A 27,588-nucleotide genomic window follows, 5' to 3' on the forward strand; every position below is an offset into this window, starting at 1 on the left:
TTTATTTAGAAGTTTAATTAAAAATATGAGTTGTTAGTAAAAATTTGAGTTTAGAGGAACACTAACATTGTTCTATTAGTAACAGTGATTAAAGTTTATTCAAGGTTTTTTACAAGTTTAAAGATGTACTGTATTTATTTGAAAAAGTAGGTAGAGATGAAACACTAACCTTTTATTTGGTTGTTTTGAAACTTAATGGGGCAGACACTATTTCTGTTTTAACGATACAAGTTGTTTATTGACGTTGTGGAAGTTAAAGTCAAACATAAATAAATTATAAATTGTAATGTTAAATGTAAAATCCTGTATTAAATACTTTTCTTGCAATACAAAATTGGTTATGTAAATTTTGTGTAAAGTACTTAAGTTAAAGTTCCCCCACACATTCAGGGAACTGAAAAAATCTGGGAGTCACCTCTAGCTTTGCCAAGTGAGTTCAATCCCCCTTTGAAGTATTTTGATTTGTTAGCATCTGGTATCTGCCTAACCATTTTGACTTGTGCATCAGGAAACAATGGACTGGTGGAGGCATTTTAGTAAAGGTTTTGGCTCATGGTGGAAATTTAAGACACTGGTCACCAGTGCGGACTGGTTTTTACTTTTGATCAAATTTTAAAGAGCATATTTTTGACGTGACAACGTCTAATAAATCGATGAACGCCGGCTGCACGCACGAAAAAGTGTCCCGTTACGCTGTGTCCCGTTATGCTGTCAGCGAGTGCAGTAATAATAGGTTATGTTACAATTGACTAAAAAATTATGGTGATTCATATAATTGATAGATATTTGATTACAGTTTATTTATATGAAAACTTGTTAGTAATTATATTTAAACTTTATAGCTAAATGCCAGTTTTTAATATTAATTACAAGTCATCTACACGTGAACTGTTTTGTCGACTGTTTATAAAGTGAAGTGAAAAGTTAATGTGGTTTTCATTGCTTATTACAAAAACAATTTCGGCAATAAAGGTTAATTATTCTTGCATTTTAAAAATCTGATTACTAGTATAATTTGAAGTATTTATTCTTTTATTATTAAAATAAAAATGATTCAATTTTATTCATAAAAGTATGCAATCATTTCATCAATGTTTTGTTATGACGTCACGTTAAACTATCGTCCGTAAACCGACTTTACAGACAACCAATTTTTTACTTTTTCATTTTAATGTAATTACTTTTTTATTAAAGATTTCTTATAAGTTATGTAATATTTCTGTTATAATTTATTAGTTTAGTTTTTACTTGAAGTTTAAGTTGGACAGTTTCAGTAAAGTTTGTTAACTGTATGTTTTTGAAGTATGTGTGTGGTAGGTTTAGGTCTAAAGACAAAGGATTAAGGGGGTGTGTTGAAATGCAGTTGGCAACTCTGATTATGTAATCCTTCATGCGGTAGTGTTTTTTCAGTACAATATATTCCCACATTTTGCTGTAAATGCTGGTGTAGCTCTAAGATGTATTTACATCTGCTATAAAGTAAATTTAAATGACATACTTAACACTTACAAATTGACTTAAAGGTTTAAAGTAAAACTAAATAGCATGCTCAGTATGCATGGTGTTGACATCTGCCAGTTATTTTTTGCATCACTCTTTATTCTTGTCACAAGAGTAATGTTAAATATATGAATATTTATGTAAAAAAATATTTATGTAAATAAACGTACTTAAACTATATCAGTAAGTATTTCATTTATGGATTAACTGTGCATGATAACATGTTTACCGTGATGTGAGGAAAAAAAGCTTCATGAATATAAAATGGCTACCGCCCACAGCTGTTTTGTTCACTGATGTGAAGTGTCATTAACATTTTGACCATAAATGACCGAAATCAATGCTATGTTACAAAGTATATAAACAAAATAAGTTGGTAAATTGCTGAAGAAGTACACAACACATACTAACCTTTCAAATAAAACTTTTATTGCAATACCCCCCTCACTCAAAAAACAAATAAAATTTTTTTCGGTGACAACATACTTTCTTCCTGCAGCAAGATTTGAGGTTTCCTCAGAAATTTGTACAATTTTCAATTTTTTAGCAACCATAGATGCAACTACAAACACACTTCCAAACCACATGCAAGATGTCTGTCGTCCATTAAGCGATAGCAAGTTGGAGCTCGATGGAACTTATATGCAGCGTTGCTTTAAGGGATTGTCAAGTTTTGAATAAGCCACGCACCATCCTTTTTCAACACACATTTTACAAAAAATTATTTGCTGTTTATTCGGGTAGAAACTGTATTATTTAACTTATTAAAAATCTAAAAAAAATTATATAAAATAAAATTTTGAACAGTAAACGAAGTTTTCAATCATTTGAAGTTTGTTGGTCTTAGAGATCCCTTCATAAAATGCAATCTTGATTCTACTTTATTTTATGTCTATTTATGTAGTATTTATTTATTTATTTATTTATTATTATATCTTTTAGGTTTTTAGACACTACAGTAAATTATGTATTCAACATGCACAACTAAATTAATTAAGCACATTTATTTGTAAATTTTATATTTCATTTCTCTATGTCAGCTAGTTGTGGTGGTAATGTTTTTTTTTGTGGATTTGTAGTAATAATTTTTTTTTCAGTAGTTTTCCAATATTTCAATATAGTAGCTAGTTTTTTTTCTCTTGCGAACATGGGAAAAAAATACTTTCATATTAATTCTGAGTATAATTAAATCATCATTGCATCTAACTTCAGAATACAGGCTATTCATAAAAGAATGTCCCAACTTAAATGGTATATTATAACAGTTTAATTTAGACTATTTACAACAAATCATACATAAAATTAAAGGTAAACAAATGTAATTTTTTTTAAAATGTTCAATATGTGCACCTTTAGTTGTATGGCACACAGTCCAATTCTTCACACTGTTGCCCCCCGTGAGGGGAAACAAGGGATTGAGCTAGAGCGAACACAAAAAACTGTGTTGTGAGAGTTGCACATTTTATTATCAGCAAATAAATACTGAACAATTTCAAACATTTTAAACTCTAGCACTCATATGGTCTTATAAACATGGTCATTCTTTCTTGAATTGTTCAAGCTTTCATACAGCATGGGGCTGTCAACAAACAAATTTCAAAGATTGAACGAGTCATAGACAAACCTTAACATAGCACAAACAAGGCGATTGAAAAACATTCTTTTCATACGTGAACTAAAAAGGGATAATTAATATTTAAATAATTAATGTCTGCTAACTTCACAATGCATAAGCATCAACACTGAACTCACTTGAATATTAAAAAGAGCAAGGCAGAGCGGGATGAATTTATCGGCGAAAAAAAATATTAATATAACGTGCTTGCAAACAGATATTTAAAGCAACAAATTATTTACAATATTAAGATTGCCTCAAATATTTATGTGTGCAATATGTCTTGAGTGTGAACATGGTTTCATATGCCAACATCATCAACCCCCAACCAATTCCAAACAAACCCCTCGTGTCTGTGGGTCAAAGCCAGCCGAACACACTGCAGACCGTTCTGTCCCAGGCTCACTCCGCTAGTCGCCTCTTCATAACAGCACGCCTGCTGACTAGCGCTCTCCTGCCCCAACAGCACTTGAGCCGGACTTCATTGGTGCGCTCTAAAACAGGAACACCAAGATTCCGCGATGACAGCACTCTGCGATATAGACAGGTCTATCCCTGTCAGACTCATTCCGGTTCGTTTGAACAAGTGTTCTGTCATAGACCCATCACATTCGTACACAAATACCAGCGAAACACAATAGCTGCTCGAAAGTCTGAAATCAATTGTAGGGAAAAATGTCACAGTTGGTTGTACATATACACTGCCATAGCAAGCCTGCCTCAAACCAACCACCACTGATTGTTTCTCGTCATGCACAAACACACATAAGCCCGCGGCATTGCCCTCATATTTTCTGCTCGCTACTTCCTACTCATCCAGTGAGTAAAATTAGACACGTCGACGGCGAGCATTTTACTACCTCTGGTAGTATTGGCCACCTCTCACAGGGCCCAAAACTGCAGAGCGACTTTTCACCAACAAACTTGGCCAATGAGACCCCAACTCGCAGCGCGAGTTGACACTTCAAGTCGCTGATGATTACCTTCTTAACTCTGTCGCTGTCCACAGCAAAACACTCCGGGATCCCTCTTCAACGACTGGGTGAAGTCAGATTCCATAGTTAAAGTTCCTCTTACCAGTCACAGAAACTAAGTCCAATTCTGGCGATCGGTGCGCTGTCGGGCATAGTGATGTTCTTCAGGTGGTCTGGCAGGGCGGCAGCAGGATGACGTTCTTGGAGGCATGCCTCTCGTACTCCTTCACTCCCTCTCTCTGCTTGCTGTGCCCAGGTCGGGTCTATACATACCTCTCTGCTGCGCTGCTTCCCCTTTGTTCCGGAACGAACCAGAAGGTGCGAGTTTCTCCTACTTCAGCGGGGAAGAAAGTAGAGGCGGTAAAGTCACATGACCAGTCACTTGGTCACCCCCACCACTCCAATGCCTCGGCCAAGATAGGCAAAACATGATGAGAAAGAATCCTTGCTGGGTGGACAGGCCACCCGTAACAAGCAGATGTTCGACGGGAGTAAAACCATCCAGGGGTAAACGAAGTCCAGTCCAAGAAAAAAACTTACCTTGTGAACCACGAATAGCAACCACAACAACACATTTTGGTTAACACGTCCGGAGTAATCTTCAATTCTGTGTCTCAACTCTGGCAAATCATTAGGTGGCAGCAGAATGTAGACACAATCGTTTATAAAGCTTCTAAAGGAAAAAAAAAATGCATCATCTGTCTTTAAAGCATTTAGCAACTTTATCCGGTATAGACATGTTTAAAAAAGTTCTTAAATCCTTCCACATGATCGTCTTTGGCAAATGAAGTTCAAGATTTGCTTTCCGAACAGATTTCTTAGGACCGTGTAGGTAAGTGCTCTGACACGGTCAACATCCTGTACAGACACTTTTGGTCGTCCCGTGCTTTTCCCTTTACAAACGAGTCCATTCCTTTCGAATGTCCTATACTATCGGCGCAGGTTTTTGCCACATGGGGATCGCAATCAAACTTTAAACAAAATGGCAGTTGAACTGAAATCACAGATTTTCTTAGCAAATTGCAGAACACAAAACACATCATGTTCAGCAGTCGCCATTTTGTGTAGGTGATGTTGCAAGCGAGAAAACAACAAAGTAGTACTCGTGGTTGCGCTTATCAGAAACTGTTTAGTTACTCTTTGTGACCTTGAACCAACACACTATACTAGTAAAATTTATTACTGGGACATTCTCTTGTGGACATACTGTGCTGTGTGTGACCATTAGCTCGATACTTTGACATGTAAGTATATAAATTTGTAACCTTTAAGTATAATTGATGACATTTGTTCTCTTACCCACTCCAAATGATTTTCATAAATTGTATTTTTATTGATGATATTTTGTTAATTTTTCTGTGCAGGAGAAAAGCCTTACAAGTGCCTTTACTGTGACAAGTGTTTCTCCGACAAGGGAGCATGCAACTCTCATATACGTGTGCACACAGGGGAGGAGAATTGTGCCTGTCCTTTTTGTGGACAAAAATTCTCAAAGAAGCAGGTCAGTTATTACTAAAAAGCTATATCATGTCTAGTTGTATGAAAGATTAGCATGTTGTGGTTGGTGGGAAAGTAAATGTAACTGTGGTGTGCCTATTTGTTCTGCAAAAATAAAAATGGATAAATGGGAGTATCTGATTGAATTCTGTACTCATAATCAATTTGTGGCAACTGTAATGTTTGGTTTTACAAATATAATTACATAAGATAATGTTTAAGCATTGAACACTTTGATATTTATAATATAATTTAACTTAATAAGAAAAAAACATTGTATGATTTCAGTTGTTAGTGGTGAGATTTTTTGCTTATCCTGCTATTGATGATGCTCAAAATAATATGCATTTTAACATGTTCATAAGAAATTTTTCATCAGGAAAAAGGGTAGGATTTCATTGTGGTACGTAATATTTTTCTTTAATAACAAACAAAAAACTATAACTTAAGGGGGTGATGTATGGTATTGATATTGACACCAACTGAAATTATATGGTTCTTTTATTATTATAAGTTGTATTTTATCATTATTATTAGTATTATGTGTGGTTATTAATTCTTAAGCATTTTCGTATGTTATTATGTTTGCGAAAAGAAACATTGTAACAGAGTATATAAATCTGCAGTAGTTTCATAAGCATTATCTTGAAGATTATAAAATCAGAATTGCAAATCGAACCTTCAAAATTCATCACAATGAATGATTTTATTTGCAACACCTTTTATTTTTTTCTCATTTCTTATTATTTCTAATGTTATTTAGCTGTTTCATTAAGTTTCATCTTTTGAGACCTGATTTCATTTTTAATGTTTCTTTTTTTACTACAGACAATAATCAGAGATAAGAGAGAGACAGATGGAGCTACTAGTGTATGTGATGTCAGTATTTCAATTCACAGTTTAAAATCACCTTGTGTGAACACACATCCTTTAAAAATTATTATTTATCTAATTTACTACAGAGGTGTGAAAATTAATATACTCAAAAGCAAAAAAAATTATATTTTCAAGTTTACACAATTTGTAGAATCATTCAGCCATATAATATTGACAAATTAATCCAATGCACATAAAATACTAATGTACTATTTAATTAGTGAAAAATTGTTCTTAGACTATAAAATTTTTCTTTTGAAAAAATAATCATTTTGAGTTTAATAATTTTCACACATGTGTATAATGTAATGTTGTTAACAAGTTTATTTACTTTATTTTAATAAATATTCCATAAAAATCTATATTGGTGTGAAACAGCAAACTCGCGGATGATCTTGGAAGCTGAGAAGCATGTGGAAATGTGGAATTAGCTTTGCTATTTGTTAGACAGTACAGCTGTAGCTGAGGGAATAAACTGAAGGAAAACATAGGCCATTTGCACTACTTTCAAGAACTGTCAAAATTGAGACTATATATATGAAATGTAGTATGTTAAGATTGAATATAATGTTTACAGTTTCAAAAAAAATTCCATGGGTATATAGTAATAAGTTGGCCATTTTATGATGCATTAGTTGAATTTATTCTTCATGAAAATTATTTTTGCTATCCCGACTTAATTTCTGGCAACATGGTCCTGCTATATTAACTATGCAGATGAATAGTAGGGAGATATTTTTATATATACTGCGTCACATTTTCATGTGAGAAATTACTCATAATTTTTGTAAGTCCGTCCATTATCTTTTTTTGTAGTGCACTATGAAGTAGTTTAATATTAGTAACATGTTGTAGTTGCAATTCCTGTTGCAGTTCTGAAATTAAAAAAAAAAAATAGATATTGTATGTTTGGTTTATTATATTTTGTTTATCTTTGTTTAGCTTATTTTTTCTTACTGTATTTTAAGTTATAACCATTTTTGTTACTTTATTTTGCAGAAGCTGAAATATCATGTCAGAAAACATACTGGAGAAGGTTTGATAAACTGTGAGATATGTAGTAAGGTAATGTAACATGTTTATTTTATTTAAGTGAAAATGTGATTATGTTTTTAACTACAGAAGTCAAATTTATTTTCCAATTCCTTTGATCATTGAAGATACTGAAAAATGATAATGCATTTTTGTAAATCCTTGTTTTCTCTTATATGTTAAAAACCAATTACCAAGGATTATAGTACTTATTTATCCAAATTTAGAAATCCAATAAATTTAATTGTTAGTAATGTGCCTTTATTAAGTAAACTTATATCACTTTTATTATTTTTCATGAAATTTAACTTTATTTAATTTGTAATTTTTTTACTAGGAATCTTAATTGTTGGGTATTTTACTATTCTTATTTAAAGTCTTTCTTGCATTCTTCACAGGGGCACCCTTGCTAGACATCAGTAGCTTTTTCTTGTTTTGTCAGTGCGCTGCATTCGCACTCTCTGCCATTCTTCTGGCCCGGCATCACGCCACCATCCCACAAAAATATTGCCAATGCAGTTTGCACTCTGCCCACGTCAATCCTTCCCCTCGCTCCACTTGTCTAAGTCCTTTTTCACAATTCTGCAGCGTCTGTGCTGAGGCACAAGTATTGCTCCGCTTAAGTTTTCAATTTTTTCTTTCTACCGACTGTTTCCTCCCCCTCCACATCTCACCTTAAAACTGCAGATTTTTAACCGCACTACGTTTTGGACTACTTTCGCTCTTCAGTGGAAGGACTTGTCCGTTGTCAACGTCATCTGGCTCCCGCCAAGACGCAGAGAAAACTGTTTCTTACTCCGCCGCGGCCAGTCGACGTCTCTGCTCATCGGTGTTTCGTGTTTTTGGTGATTCATGGAATAATTTGCTTTGATACAATATAGTCACTTAGCTTCGGGAATCTTTCCAAAAAGACTTCATCCTTCAACTTAAATAGTTTTACTGGTTGGCTAGTTTATTTTCGTAGCCTTGTGTGTGTATGGATGTGTGCTGTGCTCCGACCAACATAGCCACTTTGTGTGTTCCTGTGCTGCATCTCCATCTGCTTCCTATGTCTTGAGGACATAATTAATAATTTGTAAGTGGAATCCTTAATTTTTTTTTAAAATTCGACCCCTTTAAAGTTCACAACCGTTACAAATTTTGTGTGTCTGTTTTATGTTGTGTGTAACCACAGTATTTCTTTTGTGATGCAATGGGTTCACGAGTATGAGTTCATGAATACCAGTTGGTGAAGTGTCATCTGTAATTTCCCTTGTACATCTCCGGCTTGTGTTCTAAATTCATTAACTTCTATCAAGCTCCGGGATAAGCTGCCACATCGTGTTCCTAGGTGCCATGATGATCTGCAGTGAAGGGAATATAATCTATTCTTTTGTGTTATAATAACTACAAGCACTGAAAAAATTATGGTTGGACTTGAATATTTTGAAGCAACTATATAAACTGTTAAAAGCTAATTAGATTAAAATTCATATTCACCTGTAAGGGACCCCATTGATTGATTTCATTTACACTATATATTTTCTGTAGCAATTTTAACTTCTTTGTAAATGTGTCTTGAATCTTAAAAAGTTGTACCAGTATAAGAAAAAAAAATTAACTTTATATAATTTCTTAAACCTTACAATATAATTTTAATCTTTCAACTAGTAGTTTCAAAAGGAAACTTATTAATTTTAAGCTAGGTTTGTAAATGCCATCTCAAACTCTGATTTTATGGTAATTGTAAGTGTTTTTCCAGTACACATCCAAGTTTTGTTTTAAATAATAAGTTAGTTAATTATAATAAAGAGGGATGTTACAGTAAGAAAGTTTTATTTTGAAAAATAATTTACTAACTTGCACTGTAAGTAACCAGACCCACAAGAATTACCCTGAAACCAAAATTAGATGAAAAGGAAATAATCCAATAAGGGTATTGTAAAATTAAATATTCAACTGAATTTGTGCTAATTGTGATTTTAGACTAAAATTCTTATCTAAATTTAACAATTTACCCATGATATCATTACAGAATTGGTCATTGTTTGGTATATATAAACTTTAAAATACATTGTGTTTGAGATGGTTTGGCCAATTTTAAGTGGGGTTTAGGCACATTGAAACAAGAATTTGTCAAGGAACGTGTCCGCAAATAGGCCCTGCATAGTTTAATGCAAAAATAAGAACAGTGTAATTTTGACTTTTGCTCATGGGCTGGTGAAGTTGATTGGCTTGGCTGTGTGGGCTCTTCACATGGACTTTTGACTAGGGGAGGGGGAAAGTACTAGTGTGGCACTGCTTAGTACAAATGGATTTTTGCATGAGTGAGAGTGCCTTTAAAGGCTCAAACTGCTACAGATTTTCATCAGGAATTTTTAGGTTTGTTTTGATTTTGAAAATTTGACTCTTCTTTATTGATGTTCAAAATGATGTCAACTGGTCTCGATGCAGGCTCAACACTGATGGGCAATGTTTTTGTCGTACCCTCTTAATCCTTCCCAAGGTTGACTTAAAAAAGGCCTTTTTAAGTAGTACCAGTAGTAAATGTTCTAGGCAGTAAGTCTGGTGACCAGACAACCTCGGCCCAGTTATTTCCAGGGAAATTGTTGTGAAGATATTTGTAATGCCATTGTTCAGTCTGCCGCTGGCACTGTCGTACAAAGACCACATTCTGTCATGGGATGTCTTCCAGTAATTCTAACAAGATTGTCACAAGAAGTGGGAAAGAAACCACTGACTTTATTCCACACATAAGGAAAAATCAGCAGAGCATGACAACTGCACTTTCTGAAGGTGATATGAGCTTAGATTTTCTTGTGAGTCACTGTGTCACACACTCCAACTGCTTATGCCCGTGTTGTATGCAATGGCGCGGGCGCTAGTTGTTAGCTCCTTAGCAACTTGATCTAGGACTTCCTTTTATAAACTAGTACTGGCACAGTCCTTCTGCCACTGCAGGGTTTTCTAACGCCTCTAACATCTCATATCATGTAGCCGCTGGTGCACGAACGTTAGAATTGTCCATGTGTGGCACGCCTGTTTGGAAACTGGTCTTGACAAACATGGACAGTAGCACAAACTTTACCTTTAGCCTCACCATACATCAAATGCATGTCAGCTAGTCTGTGCATGTAAGTTGTTCACTTTTGGTACTTAGGGCTCCCCGAAACCTAAGGACAGCACTGTTCGTCTGTAACATAAGCACAGAACTACCGCTCTCCTTGCTCTACAACGTGGCTGTAATGACTGTTCACTCATCCAAGGGGTAGGGGCGGTCTGCACCAGAAATTCAAATTTGTGCTCTTCTTTTGCGCCTGTAACTTTGCAAATACATGTTCTTCAAAAAATTTCTTGCCTCTGTGCCCCACAACAAATTTCAGTTTGGCCAAAACAGTTCCCAACAAGCCAGTTTATTTTTAGTATTTTATATTGAATGTTATAAAACCAACATTGTGAAGAGCATGCATGTATGTATGCATTTTTGTATGCATGCATGTATGCATGTGTGCATGTGAGTGGGTATGCATGAGTGTGTGTGTATGTATGTTTAGTGGGTATGCATGTGTGGGTAGGCATTTATGGATGCATGTGTGTGTACACACACATACATTTTAGTCTTTATTAATTTTTAGAGGTTTTTAAATGTTATTTTTAGTTAATATTTTGCTCATAGACTTTGAGTTTTAAGAACCAGCAAAAAGAAATTATAAATGCAATCATTGATTTGAATTTTTTCCTTACAGTCTTTCACCAACAGCTTTGCTTTGAAGGAACATCGTGTCATTCACAATCGTCAAACTCAGATCTTATGCAGGCGCTGTGGAAAAGGTTTTAATAGTGAAAAGTACCTTCAGCGTCACGTTGCCATAGTGCATGAGCCTACCCAGATCTTCAACTGCCCTTTGTAAGTGCCATTGAACTCCACATTGTTTTTCCAGAGATAAGATACTATCATTTTAATTTTACTCTCAGTGCTGTGAATATTTTACCATTAGGTTTGTATGTGCAGTGGGGAGCTGCAAGATGTATGATTTACAGTGAAGATTAATTTTCTGGTAATTTTCATCACCATTCAGTGTAAAATCACTAGAAATTTATAGTAGTTTTACGCACTAATTAAAATAATCTTGTGAAAATAGTTTACAGTTCACTCCCTCTTAACTGGCCACTTTTTAACTGGTTATCACCACAGTAAATGGGCAGGTAACTGAACTAAATAGGCTAGTGGTTAGAGCCACAACGCAACAAGCCAGTGAGTCATCATCTCAAACTCATGCAATGGTTAAAGCAAAGGCTGGTTAAAAGGTGTTGGTTAAGAGGGAATCATTATATTTAAGTTAAAAATTGAAGAAAAATAGAACGTGTTTTGGCTCAGTTTATTTGTGATTGTGAAACAGCACCGAAAGGCCAAGAAAAGGTGCTAAATGTTTTTCTGCAACGTGTTCATAGTTTCTGTGAATATTATTGTTACGTACTTGGGTGTGACAAAGGGTGTTTGTTTTGGTTGAGTGGAAGAGCACAATCTAATTTCTTTGTTTACACCACTACTGTTATAAATTAATCTACCACCAACACATTTATCTACCACCAACACATTTATCTACTATCACACCATATGATACTATAATCTATTTGGTTTCAATATCACAACCTGTAACTTGCTACATTGCACTTTTTTTTGGTCACTAACATTGAAGTATCGTGAAGGGGAAGGGGAAATCCACCTCACTTTACCTCAATGACGTTAACAATAAGAAACATAAAAAAAAAAAAACTATGGCCCTTGTAAAGGGACAGGCAGAGTGCCAGACGTGTTGTGTAACCCCTAAAGAAATAAGCGTAAATATCAGATATACAAAAATACACAATTTTATTATTCTTTAAATCAAGCCCCATATGAATATAGAGGGGCAACAAATAACAAGAATTACGAAAGAAAGAATTACGTAAACAGGTACTGATGAGCAATACAAATAGCCAATATACAAATGTTATGTGCTAACGTTATTTAAATCATGGTAATAGCAGGTAGAATGCTGTCTGTCCGGACGTAAGAGGTGCGGCGGAGAAAAACGACAAACGCCCCGACGGAAAATGGGTCGAAAGCAAGAAACAAATTCAAAGAAATGCACAAGGTGAAACACACTGGCAATGCAAACCAGGAATTACGAAACAAATTCGATGTCCAGCAAACATTACTTTATGAGGCCAAAAAGGAGGCAAGCCAAACATGACGCAGAAGGCAAATTACATAATTATCAAGAAAAAAAAAATGTAAGACACTGACCAGAGAACACCTCGTAGCCATGCGTAACACGGCGCGACGCCGAAGCACCCCTCACGGCGATCGCTCCCGGAACAGAACAGAACGAGCAAAATAATTACACCCCTATATATAAAAAATCCAGATGGCGCTAGTGTCGCATTCAGTAGGCCTGGAAGGAGGCGCCTACGTCACGCGGACGTCACAAGGGAGTGCGGGAGGGGGCTTTAAGGGGAACAAGGGAAGGGGAGGAGCCGGCGGGCCTCTGAATGCCGAAGCGCACGTTGCAAATTCCCGCCCCCTGGCGAAGCCTTCCGCAGGACGATGAAGCAGATGAATGCGACGATACGAGGAGCGACGAGTAAAGTATCTTGTATGTGGTTTCTTTGAAGTAGAGTGAAAACTCAGCGACGCCAGTAGGCAGCTGGAGTACAGATGGCTCGCACGCACCAAGTCCAGTCCGCAGACGGGGGAAGCTTCGAACAGGACTGCAGCGCCCGGAGCACCCCAGCAGCGCGGAACGGCGATAAGCAGGAAGAAGTATCTAAAGCACAATCCATGAAGAAGCCGCCACACGACACACAGCGCAAGCGCCCGCCCCCAAAACACGACAAGGGCTGGTGGCAGGCGAACTAGAAGAGGGGGCGGCGGTAACGGAGAATAAGAGCAGGTAGGTATCACAGCTTCCGATCCAGCCCGAAACTGCAAGTCTCACAGGGCACCACCGCCGGGCGCAGCAGTGCACGGAGGGGAGGCGGCTCGCAGCGGCGCTCGAAGAGGGGCGCCAGCATGCTGCCACATCACAAACACTCCGACGAAGCGCGCCACAGCAGGAATCACTGCTCGACGAATCTCTGGGCCAGGCAGGGGCTGCGTAAACAGTACACGGAAGTCTCTAACACTACGAGAGGGCCCACCTCGTAGGAGACAACCAGCAGGAGCGGCGGGCACACCGACGAGAAGTGATGGCGCAGTCACTGTCGAGGCTTATGTCCATAACACGTAGGAAGCAGGAGCCGCCCGAAGAGCGTGACACAGGCAGTGAAGAGTGGACGTCTCCTCTCTTCGCTGGGTGATGACTGAAGAAAGGCGGCGAAGACGGCTCGCCAGCAGCAGGATAATGGAGTGGCGGAGAGGAAATTACAAAGAAAAACATACAACACACTGCGCCACCCACAAATACTAAAAATATAGCTTCCCAATCACACAACTTACTTTCCAGTGCACTGGAAAGATTCACATAATTTAGTAGGAAAAAAAATATACAATAAAACATAAAATACATTGTAAAAAAAAATAGCACCCCACTCAGCCAACAACCCTTTTATAGAGCTGGGCTGCCATACTAGTTGCGTACTGTAAACACTTATTCAAAGATTATTAGGACATAAATAATAAATCATAATATGGCTATAACTGTTAAAATACAAGTCTTAAACTATCCCTAGAAAATAATTCTAAACTTCTATGGGAAGATTTTGACAATAAGGCTAGGCCAGAGCAAACAGCTCCAGATGATTATTCATAAATGACATGCAGGTAAAATCAATAAAAATACAACGGGAGAGAAAACCTGCTAATACTTACTAAAAAAACAACTTACACGTTAAGACACATAAACTTTCAGCTGGCTTACATGGCACTTTTTATACCTGGATTTTTTCTTACAATCCTGGAGAAGTACAGTATTACTGCCCAAAAAACGCACAATAGTGAACGGGCCCTCATATGGGGGAAGCAACTTAACATTGATCTGTGCCGCTAAAGAAGGGAGAACATATGAACGCACCAGTACAATATCGCCAACCTTAAAACCATGGGGCTGCCTAGTTTTGTTGTACTGCGTCTCGACAATGTGGCGGGCCTTCTGGAGATTACAAGGAACAAGATCAAGAATTTTCTCGAGGTCAGCCTCAGTTAGGGCGGAGCTTAGAGACGGCAGTCCCCAGAGATTCAGGAGAGGGTGAGTGAGCTCGCGGCCCAGAAAAGGAATGGAAGGAGGAAAACCGGTGGCGGAGTGCACAGCAGAGTTAAGACCCATGTTAATGTAGTCCAGATCGGAATCCCAAAGTGTCTGATCTGAACGATAAAAGGAAGTGAGAACCCCCTTGAGCACCTTGTTGACACGCTCTGATTGGTTGCCCTGAGGGAAATATGCCGAACTATAGATAGGTTTAATTGCCCATTCAAAGCACATATCCTTGTAGATGTTAGACTGGAAGTATCTGGCATTATCAGACACGAGCATGGCAGGGGCTCCAAAGAGCTTCCACACTTGTTCCCGAAGGGCTTTGACAATCGAAACTGCTTTCATGTTTTTTAGAGGTAGAAGTATGACAAATTTAGTGAAAATATCGACCAAGACAAGCAAGCATATATTACCCTTACGCGAGCGCGTCAATGGTCCAAAGATATCTAGATGGACAACATGCCAGGGTGCCACTGGTGGGTCTGCACAGTACAGGCCCACCCTAGTGTTTTGGGGTGGCTTCGAAATCTGGCAATCATGACAGGATCTGACAAAGGCACGAACGTCGTTGCGAAGATCCGGCCAGTATAAATGCGCAGAAATGCGGCGGAAGGTTTTATCCATACCAAGATGGCCTCCGATCAGGGACGAATGGTAGTATTTAAGTACCATAGGCCTTAATATTAATGGCACAACTGCCTTACGAGCTCGACCCGAGCTGCCAGTAAAATAAATCAGACCCTGTTCCTCCACAAATGGGACCACTTTCTTGTCTCGCAAGTCCTTACGGATTTTCTGACAAACGACGTCGTCAAGCTGACACTCACGAACATTAAGGTAGGACTCCGGGAAAACCTTGCACACACATAGGAGTTCATCGGGACTAGGTGACTCGTTCTCTTCAACCAAAAACTCCTCGGGACAAAACATTCGCGAAAGCGTGTCGGCCACTACATTGTCGGCTCCTCGAACATGATGGATATCAAAGTTAAAACGAGAAAGACGAAGTATCCAACGTCCCAGCTTGCCCAGTTGTTGAGGATGGTTACAGAGCCAGCTCAAAGCCTGATTATCTGTAAAAAGATCGAATTCCCTACAGTCGAGATAACATTCGAACTTTTCCAAGCCGAACAGGCAGGCAAGAGCCTCCTTCTCGTAAGTACCTAACTTTCGTTCAGACTCCAGTAACGAGCGGCTGGCGAAGGCTATTGGCCGGAGTTTGCCCTCTTCCAGGTGGCCGAGAACAGCTCCTAGAGCAATGGACGAGGCATCAACAAACAGGGCAAAACGCTTGCTGAAATCAGGCAGGACCAGAACGGGAGGAGAGCCCAATTGAGACTTCAGGGTAGTGAACGCCTTTTCCTGTTCCGGGCCCCAAACAAAGGGAACGTCCTTTTTACGAAGGGCATTTAAGGGGGCACAAAGGGCAGCAAAATTCTTGATGAAGCGGGAATAATACCCAAGCATGCCCAAAAAACGTTGCACGCCCTTGATATTCTTAGGTCTGGGGAAGGCGACAATGGGGGCAACCTTATCCGGGTCCATGAGCAAGGAGCCCTCGGAAATAACATAGCCCAGAAACTTCACGAACTTTCGGCCAAGGGAAATTTTCTTAGGATTGACCGTAAGTTTGGCAGCACGAAGGCGAAGGAAGACCTCCCTTAGGTGGTCAAGGTGCTCCTCAAAAGAATTGCTATATACAATAATGTCGTCGATGTAGTTGAAAACAAAACGAAATTTGAAATCACTTAACACGTGATCAAGCACGCGGCTCAAGGCCTGGCTGCCAAAACTGACGCCCATAGGAATTCTGTTAAACTGGTAATGACCGAAAGGGGTTGAAAAGGCAGTATATTTACGGCAACTTGGGTCCAACAGACATTGGTGGAAACTATGATTAAGGTCGATAACAGAAAATATACGAGCCTTGCCCAAGTGCTGTAGAGCACTCTCCATTGTAGGTAATGGCCATCTGTCATCAATAATCTTCTGATTCAATTCCTGGAAATTGTGAACTAATCGCCATTCCGTACTGTCCTTCTTGGGTACCAAGAAGGTTGGGGTACTGAAATCGGATGTAGATGGGGTAATAACATCGGCAGCCAACAATTTTTGAATAATTTCTCTCATGAACTGAAGTTTCGGGGGTGACACTTTTATATATCTGCTACGAACGGGTACCTCATCCCTCACATAGAATCGATAAGGCAGTACATCACACCTGCCAATCTTGCGGGTTATCACATCTGGAAACTCGCTTACTAAGTCAGCGATAGCCTGGTCGGATTCGTGACTCGTCAGTTCCTTACAGGACATGACAATGGGCACGCGTTTTTCGTGCCGCAGCTGAATTTTTATAGATGGCTCAAAACCAAAAGACAACTCGTGTCAATGCAAATCCAACACGCAACGCGTGTTACTAAGGAAATCGAGACCCAAAACAAAATTAGACGCAAGTCCAGAAACCACAATAAACTTCCAACTCCAAGAAAATCTGTGAACCTTAAAGTGTAAAATCACCGAGCGACGGGCGCGCACGATGTCGCCATTGGCCACGGAAATGATTACATCAGGCTCATTGACAACGAAACGCTTCAAATGACGATGCTGGCTAAGCAAACTGTCAAAACATGCCTCACTGATGCACGAACAAGTGGCTACTGTATCGATGAGAGCGGGGTAAAAATTACCCAGTACAAGTAAGGGAAGAAAATGTAAAAACGCTTGAGGAAAGGATTTGCGCATAACACGACGACTACGACCCTTCCTGCGTGTCGTCAATGCCGGTTTCCCGGACATTGGACTCGGTAATGGCCCGCCTGACCGCAGCGGAAACACCGCCTATCGCCAGCATTAACTCGAGAACTAGTGCACTCGGCCGTAACGTGTCCGAAAACACAACAATTAGCACATCGGCCACGGCCGCGAGTATCAATCCTAGCGGGGAGCGCGGCTGCGTTATTCACGGCCAAGTTCAAGGTCGCGGCAAGGGGCGGCTCGCTTACACGAGCAAGCGCCGCGCCGCTCGACACACCGCGGGGGCTAGCAAGCGCGCCAGGCGGCTCACTTACACAAGCATGGATACCGCCGGTCGGGCGGCCACGAGGACGGGCCGGCCCGCCGGGAGACTCGTTCACATGAGCGCGCACCCCGGCGCGCGTGGCGACATGCGGGAGCAACTCTTCGAACGAATGACGTAACACGTCACTCACTGGGGCGCGTCTCTCGAAAACAGGCGCGGCGTCGCCGTAACATGCACTTCCGTCAGGTGGTCGCGCATAAGTAGCAGGCCGACAGTCAGTCATGCCGACATGCCTGGGGGGAAAATATTCTCTACTGAAAGGTGACGACTTAGAGTCAGCGCCGCGCGTAGACACGGGAAATTCAGAGCGGTACTTGCTTGCCGCAGCGATACGGCTTTCTACCTCACCGCCCCACTCACGTAAGGCATTCAGGGTAGATGGAGGTGTCAACATAGCGCAGTTCTGAAGCACCACCGGCACAAGATTACCTAGGATCAACTGCACAAATTCCCCTTCAGGAATTCCCAAACTCAAAGCATCGGCATAATCACTAACAGAATTTACAAACTGAGTGACAGATTCATCGGGCTTTTGAAAGCGAAAAACCAGCTCTCGTTTACACACGTCGAGAACACGGGGCGGACAAACAGTGTGAACCAACTGTTTTTTAAACGCCGCGAAATCGTCTCCATGTGAAATAGCCTGCGTAAGAAGTTGCACATTAGTGCCAGTGCACTTACTCAGTAGGGCTTTCATGAAAGCCTCAGCAGGAACCAAATTCAATTTAAACAATCGCTCCACGGCGATCACAAAATCCAAAGCGGCACGCGGCTCACTTCCGCCCAACACGGGGAGCGGCTTTAAGGCTACAAAGAAGAGCTTCTGATTAAAGGAAGCGCCCGTGGGCGGACTCACGTCAGGAGGGGACTGCTGTGTCCGGGGCTCAGGAATGGCTGCACACGAGTCACGCACGAACTGAGCGAGGCGCGCGCGAAGCACCGCCACGGTGTCCGTCGCCGAAGCCTCTAATTGATTTTCTTCGCAATGTTGGATGAGTTCCTCCTTGTGCAGCTTATATAACCAGGCAACCCCCAGCGAAGACATGGCTCTGAAACAGTAAACACAACAGCAAAAACACTCCGCAAGCAGAGTTGCGCAGAATTTGAAGTATCGTGAAGAGGAAGGGGAAATCCACCTCACTTTACCTCAATGACGTTAACAATAAGAAACATAAAAAAAAAAAAAAACTATGGCCCTTGTAAAGGGACAGGCAGAGTGCCAGACGTGTTGTGTAACCCCTAAAGAAATAAGCGTAAATATCAGATATACAAAAATACACAATTTTATTATTCTTTAAATCAAGCCCCATATGAATATAGAGGGGCAACAAATAACAAGAATTACGAAAGAAAGAATTACGTAAACAGGTACTGATGAGCAATACAAATAGCCAATATACAAATGTTATGTGCTAACGTTATTTAAATCATGGTAATAGCAGGTAGAATGCTGTCTGTCCGGACGTGAGAGGTGCGGCGGAGAAAAACGACAAACGCCCCGACGGAAAATGGGTCGAAAGCAAGAAACAAATTCAAAGAAATGCACAAGGTGAAACACACTGGCAATGCAAACCAGGAATTACGAAACAAATTCGGTGTCCAGCAAACATTACTTTATGAGGCCAAAAAGTAGGCAAGCCAAACATGACGCAGAAGGCAAATTACATAATTATCAAGAAAAAAAAAATGTAAGACACCGACCAGAGAACACCTCGTAGTCATGCGTAACACGGCGCGACGCCGAAGCACCCCTCACGGCGATCGCTCCCGGAACAGAACAGAACGAGCAAAATAATTACACCCCTATATATAAAAAATCCAGATGGCGCTAGTGTCGCATTCAGTAGGCCTGGAAGGAGGCGCCTACGTCACGCGGACGTCACAAGGGAGTGCGGGAGGGGGCTTTAAGGGGAACAAGGGAAGGGGAGGAGCCGGCGGGCCTCTGAATGCCGAAGCGCACGTTGCAACATCATATTTTGCTTGACTTCTGAGCAAGATAGCATAGTAGTAAAACATTAGATTAGCATTCTGGAGGAGCTGGGTTTGAATCCTGGTCTGGTCATGCTGAATTCAATTAGTCATGTAACACCTTATTTCCAAAAATATTAACTCTCTGAAAACTTAAAAAAAAACTTCACTTTTACATAATTTCAAGTTGAATCCCTGTTTACATTTTTTAAGTATAAATGCTGAGTTCTGAAATTTTATTTGAGGTGAAAATATTTTTTCCCTCAGTTTTAAGTGTTAAAAAATTTTTTAAATGCCGTTGGAGATGAGTTGTGTTGGGTTGGAAATGACTGATGTAAGGTGCATACCTGCCAACTTGTACGATTTTCCCGGAAAATGTACGAAAAATAGCTTCGTTGTACGATTTTAGGGACAAGTGTTATTTTGTACGAATTTTCCACAACTTTGAATAAGTTCTGCGTAACAGAACGATTTATCTCGAGTATTGTAATCGATATATCGATGTGAACCTTAGGAAACGATATATTTACATTAGAGTATGTGTCGATACTGTTGTATCGTTTGTTTTATCCCGTTTGTTGATGCTGATGGTTTTCTGTTTTCATTAGTTGCAGTTGAGATGGCAGTGTTTTAGCGGAGTTAATTCATGCGTGATGTAATTTGATTTAAAGACTTTTTTAATGTAGCAGTATACCATTTGTGCAGTAATTTGGTATTGTTACGTTTAGTTTCTTTATTCATTATGGTTTCGGCCTTTGAGGCACAAGTTTTTTGTTAGGTAAGACGTTAATCTGTTTCTCAGGTTATTGTTTGATTTAAATTCGGTAAAAATGAGTACTACGAAAAAACAGAAAGTGTATAATCAAGTATTTAGAGAACAGTACAGTGTTGAATTCTCATTTATTAAGAAGTCTGTAAAGGGTGACATATTTGCTTACTGTACAGTTTGTCATTCCGACATAAATATTGCACATGGTGGGAAAACGGACATAACGGTTCATTGTCGAAGCGCCAAACATGCCGCAAATGTAAAATGACAGGTAGAAAGCCAGAAAATATCAACTTTTTTTGTCAAAACGGGAAATGCCGACTTAGACGTGATAAAAGCAGAGTGCCTGTTTACGGCCTTTTTGGTAGAGCATAATATACCTTTGACTGCTGCAGATCATGCAGGTGCATTGCTGCGGAAAATGTTTCCAAACTCAGAGATAGCCAAAAAGTACGGGTGTGCCAGAACTAAAACTGCAGCTATTGTAAGTGAAATGGCTTCTGATAAAACAGAAGACCTGGTCCATTGTTTACAAAATGGACCATTTGCTGTTGCTACTGATGGTAGTAACGACTCAAATACGAAACTTTACCCGATTGTTGTCACATTCTATGATGAAAAGCAGCAGAAAATTGTTAACACAGTTTTGTCCATTTCTGCATTGGAGGGTGATTCCACCGGACGTAATATAGGGAACTTAGTGCTTTCACAGTTTTAACTCAAGAAAGTACCTGTTAAGAATTGTATAGCATTGTGTTGTGATAATGCAGCTGTAAAGGTAGGTCGCAAGAACGGCGTTGCAGCTGTATTAAAAGAAAAGCAAAATGATCTCATAGTTGTAGGATGCATTTGCCATCTAATTAATCTGGCTGCCGAAAAAGCTGTAGGGGGTTTACCCATAAAAATAGATGAAATACTTGTGGATATATTCTATTACTTAGAAAAAAGTGCGAAGAGAATAGACAGATTCCACAAATTCCAAGAGCTTCATAATAAGGAAGCAAAAAATATTTTGAAACACGTTAGTACAAGGTGGCTCTCTCTTGGGCGTAGTTTGTGTAGGCTAGTTGAACAATGGGACCCATTGGTTAGTTTCTTCAGTGAAGAAGTTGCAAGTCAGAAATCGTCATCATCTGGTAGCCTTAGCTCGTACAGAATTCCTAAGATGAGCCCCTCACAGAAAAAACAACCCATTCCAAACCCTGTTGGAGTAGGCCTAAATGCCAAAAATTATAATGAACGCAAAAGGAAATCAGATTCCATTAGTGTCCCTAGTTCCAGTAGTAAGACAGTTGCTTTAGCAAGCTCTCGTGACAAACCTTGTTTGAAGAATCTAACTCCTGTCATTAATCGAGAAGAAAAGTTGTTTATGTTCCTGACATCTAAACTCAGCAAGGCTTTTTGTCTATTTCTTCTTAGTGTAATACCATCATTTGATAAGGTAAATACAACCCTCCAGTCGGCATCTCCACATATCCATGTCCTTAGGCAACTGTTGTTTGATTTTTTGAGAGACCTGTTATCAAACTTTGTCAAGCCGAAAGTAATTAAAGGCAGCTCCTTACTTGAACTCGACTACCACTCCATTGAGAATCAGAAAGAAGACGCTGATTTAGTTGTAGGGAATCAGGCTGTAAACATTGTGAAAACACTGGAAGACAAAGAAAAAATAGTTTTCTATTCTTCTGTTCGTAAGTACTTTGTCTTAGCTTGCGATTACATTGTCAACAAGTTTCCTTTAAAAGATGAGGTATTGAAACATGCAGAAGTTGCTAGACTCAGTAACATTGAGAATGCCAGCTTTTCTTCTGTCCATTATTTTGTGGAATTATTTCCTATTATGCTTGCTATAAAGGAAGGGGAAACACAAGATGCTGCTATAGACGAAATACAAAAGCAGTTCACAACTCTTCAGGTCAACGACATTTCAGATATTTGTGCAACAGAAGTAAGTGAAGATATAAAATGGTCTCAGTTAGCCAGTATTCGAGGAGTAGATGGAGTGGCAAAGTATAATCGGATAGCTAGAGTAATGTTATCAATCTTATCCATCCCACACAGTAACGCAGAGTGTGAGCGTACTTTCAGCTTAATTAAGAAGAATCGAACACAGTTCAGGTCATCAATGTCAAATGAAACTCTGGAAGCAATTTCTATCCTCAAGTCAAGACAAACTGGTGTATGTTATGAACAGAATTATAGTGCAGAATTTTTGAAGAAAGCGAAGAAGGCGACAGCCTCCTTTTTGAAATCGCAATGCTCAACCTCAAATTAAGTTAAAAGACAATGAAACAACTGTTTATATACTTTTCTGTTAATTTACATCATATTTATGTGATAAATGGTTGGTTTAGGCTATTTAGCATTGCTTCTAGAATTATTTTTAATCACAGTAATTTTTGTGGCATGGAGTAAAAATTGCCGCGTGTCCTTTACGCGAAAAATTAACATTTTGAAATGTCTTCCTAATTTTCATCTTGGAAAGTTGGCAGGTATGAAGGTGCAGTTATTAGGCATTATATAATGGTTAGAAATATTGATAACAAGTAAAAATATTTTATTTGAAGCATTATTTGGTTTGAATACTTTAAACATAATGTTATAACACTACTGACAATCTTGGAGATGTGTGTTTTCCAGATGAACCACCGTTTAACATATCATTTCCTTGTGCCTGTACATTATAGATGTGGGGTTTGTGGTGTTTTTTGCAGAGTGGATTTGGCTTGTCCTGAATAGTAAATTGACATGGCAAACTCATTTTATAAAAAAAAAAGAGGATATAGGTGTTTATCAACTGACATGATTCAGTTAGGTCCCATGCTTTCCCAGAAATCCTGAGGTATTTCTTTATTATAGGCCAAGGCAATTCTTTACATGATATCCCTGGTTTATGTTGTGTGTTTCTTTCTCCATTGATGTTACTATCAATAAATTCCTACATCTCTCACAGTTAGGTGCATGTTACACAGTTTATAAGAGTCAAATTTAATGGTTTTATATTTCGAGAGATTAAAAAAATTGGAGTTATTCTTTTTTACTTTTATGAAAGATGTACATGTATAAAGACATAAAATTACTGGAATTGTTTTATAGTTAGCTTTTTATACATCAACATAAACCATCTTAGTAACTATGTAATCAAAATGTTACTGGTAATAAAAAAAATTATATTTTGTGGAGTTTAAGGTTTCAGATATATTATGGAACTCAGATAGATTCTAATTTATATTTTACTTTTATCACTATCTAATAAGAAAATTACACATTGAAAGTAGAATTTTTTTTACATTTCCTTATGTATTTCTCTGTTGGCCTATTTCAGCTTAGCAACTTCTGTATGGTATCAAATGAGGTCTCTGGAGCATGGTGGTTAAGTCAACAATTTTTCAGATTTGAGTTTTCCGTACCAAATAATAATTTGAATGTTTCTCTCAAAGCTGCAAAATTTTTGATGTAACACTGCTATTTTCCGGAGACTCTCAAATATTGATTGCTTTTATTTACTTCACTATTGGATATGTTTTAACAAGTAATAGTACTAATATCTAAAAAAAAAAATGAAGCAGATATAAATTAATGGGAGCACTGCCAAATGTGATTTGAAGTTTGTGTTCTGTGCATCTGCTCTTCTCAACCCCTCCTGCTTTGCTTCCGGTCTTTTCCATCACCAGCCATGATAAGTAGGTTAGTGGCAAGCTGTGGCTGGTTGGGTCGTATTTTTGAGTGCCAGGAATTCTAACAACTGAGCTGTATCACTGCCAGAACCATGCTATTAGATGTAGATAGCATGTTTACTAATTATGTTTTTAATTAGTTACTGGCAACCTGCCATTGCTTTTTTTTCCCAGACATAACAGCATAGTACACATAAATTAAAATTTTAATATTATTTTAATTTTTACAGTATTTTTGAAACAACTTTGAATAAGAAAAAAGTAGATTCATTTTATTGGTTCTCAGTTTTGAAAAATTTATAAATGAGTAGAATATGTTACCTTGCAAAAAAAATTTGTTATTCAGGTACAGTAGAATCCGGATATAACGACCTTCAAGGGACCGGCGAAACTATGTCGTACTAACCGGATGACGTACAAAACGGTTTAGGTAAATAAAACATTTTGTAGGATATATAATCACATATACTTTATTTTAATGGTTCTTACACATTCCAATTATAAACATAGGTACATAATGTACTGTAATACAAAGAGATAAATTACATACACACGCACTACATGAAAAACTCTGTTACTAACGTAGAAAGTCTGTTATTTGAATTTGTTTTTGACAAGCTTTTGTTCGGTAGTAAGAACTTTGAACAGCATTGTGAATTAGTGACATCATTGTTTTCATTAGATCATTATCGAAGTTAGTCTGAACAAACACATTGAGCGTTTCCGCAGCCTTCAGAACATCAGACACACTCACGGTAGGGTGATTCTCTGCTGGTTCGTCATCATCACCATCACTATCTTTGCCATTCGCGTCGTTGGCGATGATATTTTCCACAATGTTTTCATCAGACGGTTCTTCACAAGTGGCGACAGCATCGTCGACACACGCGTATTGTTCAAAGTCCTCGTTTGTTATGGGTAACTGATGCTTATCAATAGCCCTCGCCCAAGTGCTCAGCGGTACGTCGTCTCCTTCGTTAAAATCATCTGCGTTCGAAGTTATGCTACATTCTACATTGCTTTGGATAAAACCAGCGTGTTTGTAACGGTTAAAAATTGTCCCTTGCTTGAGTTGGGGCCAGGCATCTTGAATCATTAGAATAGCATCAAGAACAGTGATCTTTGGGTCCTCAACACTACTGCTTCCGCGGCCGTCTAGTAACTGGATCATTTTCAGGACAAGGTTTTTACGAAAATGTGATTTCAAAGCTCGAATAATCCCTTGATCCATGGGTTGCAACACTGATGTCGTGTTTGGAGGCAGAAACACCAGGGTTATGTTTTTCAAGTTTTCAATATGGGGATGTGCAGGACAGTTGTCAACTAACAGCAGGATTTTCTTGTTCTTTTTTGTAAGTTCACGATCCCATGCGCATACCCATTTGTTAAAAATGTCAGCAGTCATCCAGGCTCTTCGGTTGCTCTCATAATCCACTGGCAAATGCTGTACATTTTTAAAACATCTGGGACGTTGAGATTTTCCGATTACTAGAAGTTTTTTTTAACAGTGCCACTCATGTTGGCTGCCACCATTACAGTAATTCTCTCCTTTGATAATTTTCCTCCTGTACATTTATCACCTTAAAATTTCAAAGTCTTGTCGGGTTAATTTATAAAACAGCCCGGTCTTATCCGCATTAAACATTTCATCATCTCTAAATTGCGCACGTAGAGTAGGCCAAACCTTTTCTAACCAATTGACTACATCACCTTGTTGAACTGATAAAGACTCACCAGCAATCTTACCACTGACGATGTTGTGTCTTACTTTGAAATGGTTTATCCAACTCATGGAGCATGTGAAATTTTGCATGTCTAACTGTCTAGCAAAAAAGTTTGCTTTCTCTTGTAGCAGAGGTCCATTCACGGGTATTCCCCGGTGGCGCTGAAGCTTGAACCACTGTAACAATGCTTTATCCACCGGCTCATGAGTAGAAGTCCTTACACGTTTGCATTTTAAAACATTAGCACTAAACAGCGGCTCAATCTTATCTTTATTCTTCTTTATTGTTGATATTGTAGAATGAGATACGCCAAACTCCTTTGCGAGGGTTGCATTTGATTCACCGGCTTATAATCGGTGTAATATTGCACTTTTTTCTTCAATTGTAAAACACTTTCGCTTCATAGAACTCATTTTGTCAAGCTTTAAGAACTTGTCATAACAAGTGACAAACACTAACTATGATTCACGCGTCAATAAAGGGGGGGGGGGGGGGGGGTGAAGTTGGGGCGCCGAGGTATTGGTAGGTTGTGTAAACAAAACATTGTGCGTCGTTTTAACCGGACGTAATATCATAATATTCATAATTAATGGTCGCTATAAGCAGTTGGTCACTTAAAACGGAGTCACACTAAACGGTTTATTTTCTCAGTACCTAACTATGAAACCTAACTTGAGTAAACATTATTGTCGTTAAAAGCGGTTAGTCGTTACAAGCAAAGTCGTATATGAATTCTACTGTATATATAATTCATGTTTTGGCCTGGATTTCTGTTTAGTGTTGTATTGTATCGACATGAATTTTGGTGTTATTTATTTTTATCGCTATTCACCGTTTAATCTTGCCTCTACGTACAAGCAGATAATATTGTTTTCTATGGTGAGACTTACCTGCATTATATGACTGTGATGCATGTGAGAGTCATTACTTAATGTGCAGCAGTATATACAGGATGCAGTGAGTAAAGACATACAATAATTAAATGGGGACTGTGGGATGACCTACCAGACATTTGAGATTTATTATGTGTGGTCTCCAAAGCTGATGCAAGAAGATGCTGGCCCAAGCATGTCTAACATTACTGTTCCATTTTATTTACAGTCAGTCATCACAATTATACCACTAATAGTCACAGCCTGCCTTTAACATTTTTCTTTACCTGGAAATCTTGGCACTGTGGGCAATGAACTTGTGTTATCCAAAATGTTACAGTATCTGAAATGGTCTTGGTCCTGACTATTTAGAATTCCGATGTTCCTTGTAATCGTGCTGTTGTATGAATACATTTTTAACATAACATTTTATTACTACACAAAAACACTTGCATGTTCATAAAAACACTTACCTTGTCCATATTGCTTTCCACTTAAATACAGTTTGATCGTAAGTACAGCAATTCTCTGGCACCCAAATTCATTTTATTTTAATTTTTTAACATAAATTTAGGTTAAAAATGGCTTCTGATTTTCTCTCCTTTGTTCTTTCATACGCTAGATCAATGCGAACCATGTTCTTGGCAATCTTTAACTTGAGGTTGCATCTCATTACTGTGTGGCCAACTCCCCTTATACCGGGGTAGCTGCACACGCCCGCACTCGCCACGCCAGTCCCGTGTACGCGTCACCACTGTCATACTGATACTGAGAGTGTAAAGAAATTA

At 38.8% G+C, this 27,588-nt stretch overlaps 1 protein-coding gene across 6 annotated transcripts in view; it reads left to right on the forward strand.

Annotated features, from left to right (window-relative positions):
• LOC134529152 (uncharacterized) overlaps positions 1–27,588 on the forward strand; it is a 94,464-nt gene that overhangs the window by 38,370 nt on the left and 28,506 nt on the right. For all 6 annotated transcript variants that reach the window (XM_063362931.1, XM_063362929.1, XM_063362928.1 and 3 more), the window contains 3 exons: positions 5,454–5,590; positions 7,462–7,527; positions 11,220–11,380. In XM_063362931.1, coding sequence (XP_063219001.1) covers positions 5,454–5,590; positions 7,462–7,527; positions 11,220–11,380 — 364 coding nt within the window. The remainder of the gene's footprint in view (positions 1–5,453; positions 5,591–7,461; positions 7,528–11,219; positions 11,381–27,588) is intronic.

Source organism: Bacillus rossius, chromosome 2 (genome assembly GCF_032445375.1).
Source record: "Bacillus rossius redtenbacheri isolate Brsri chromosome 2, Brsri_v3, whole genome shotgun sequence".
NCBI lineage: Eukaryota > Metazoa > Arthropoda > Insecta > Phasmatodea > Bacillidae > Bacillus > Bacillus rossius.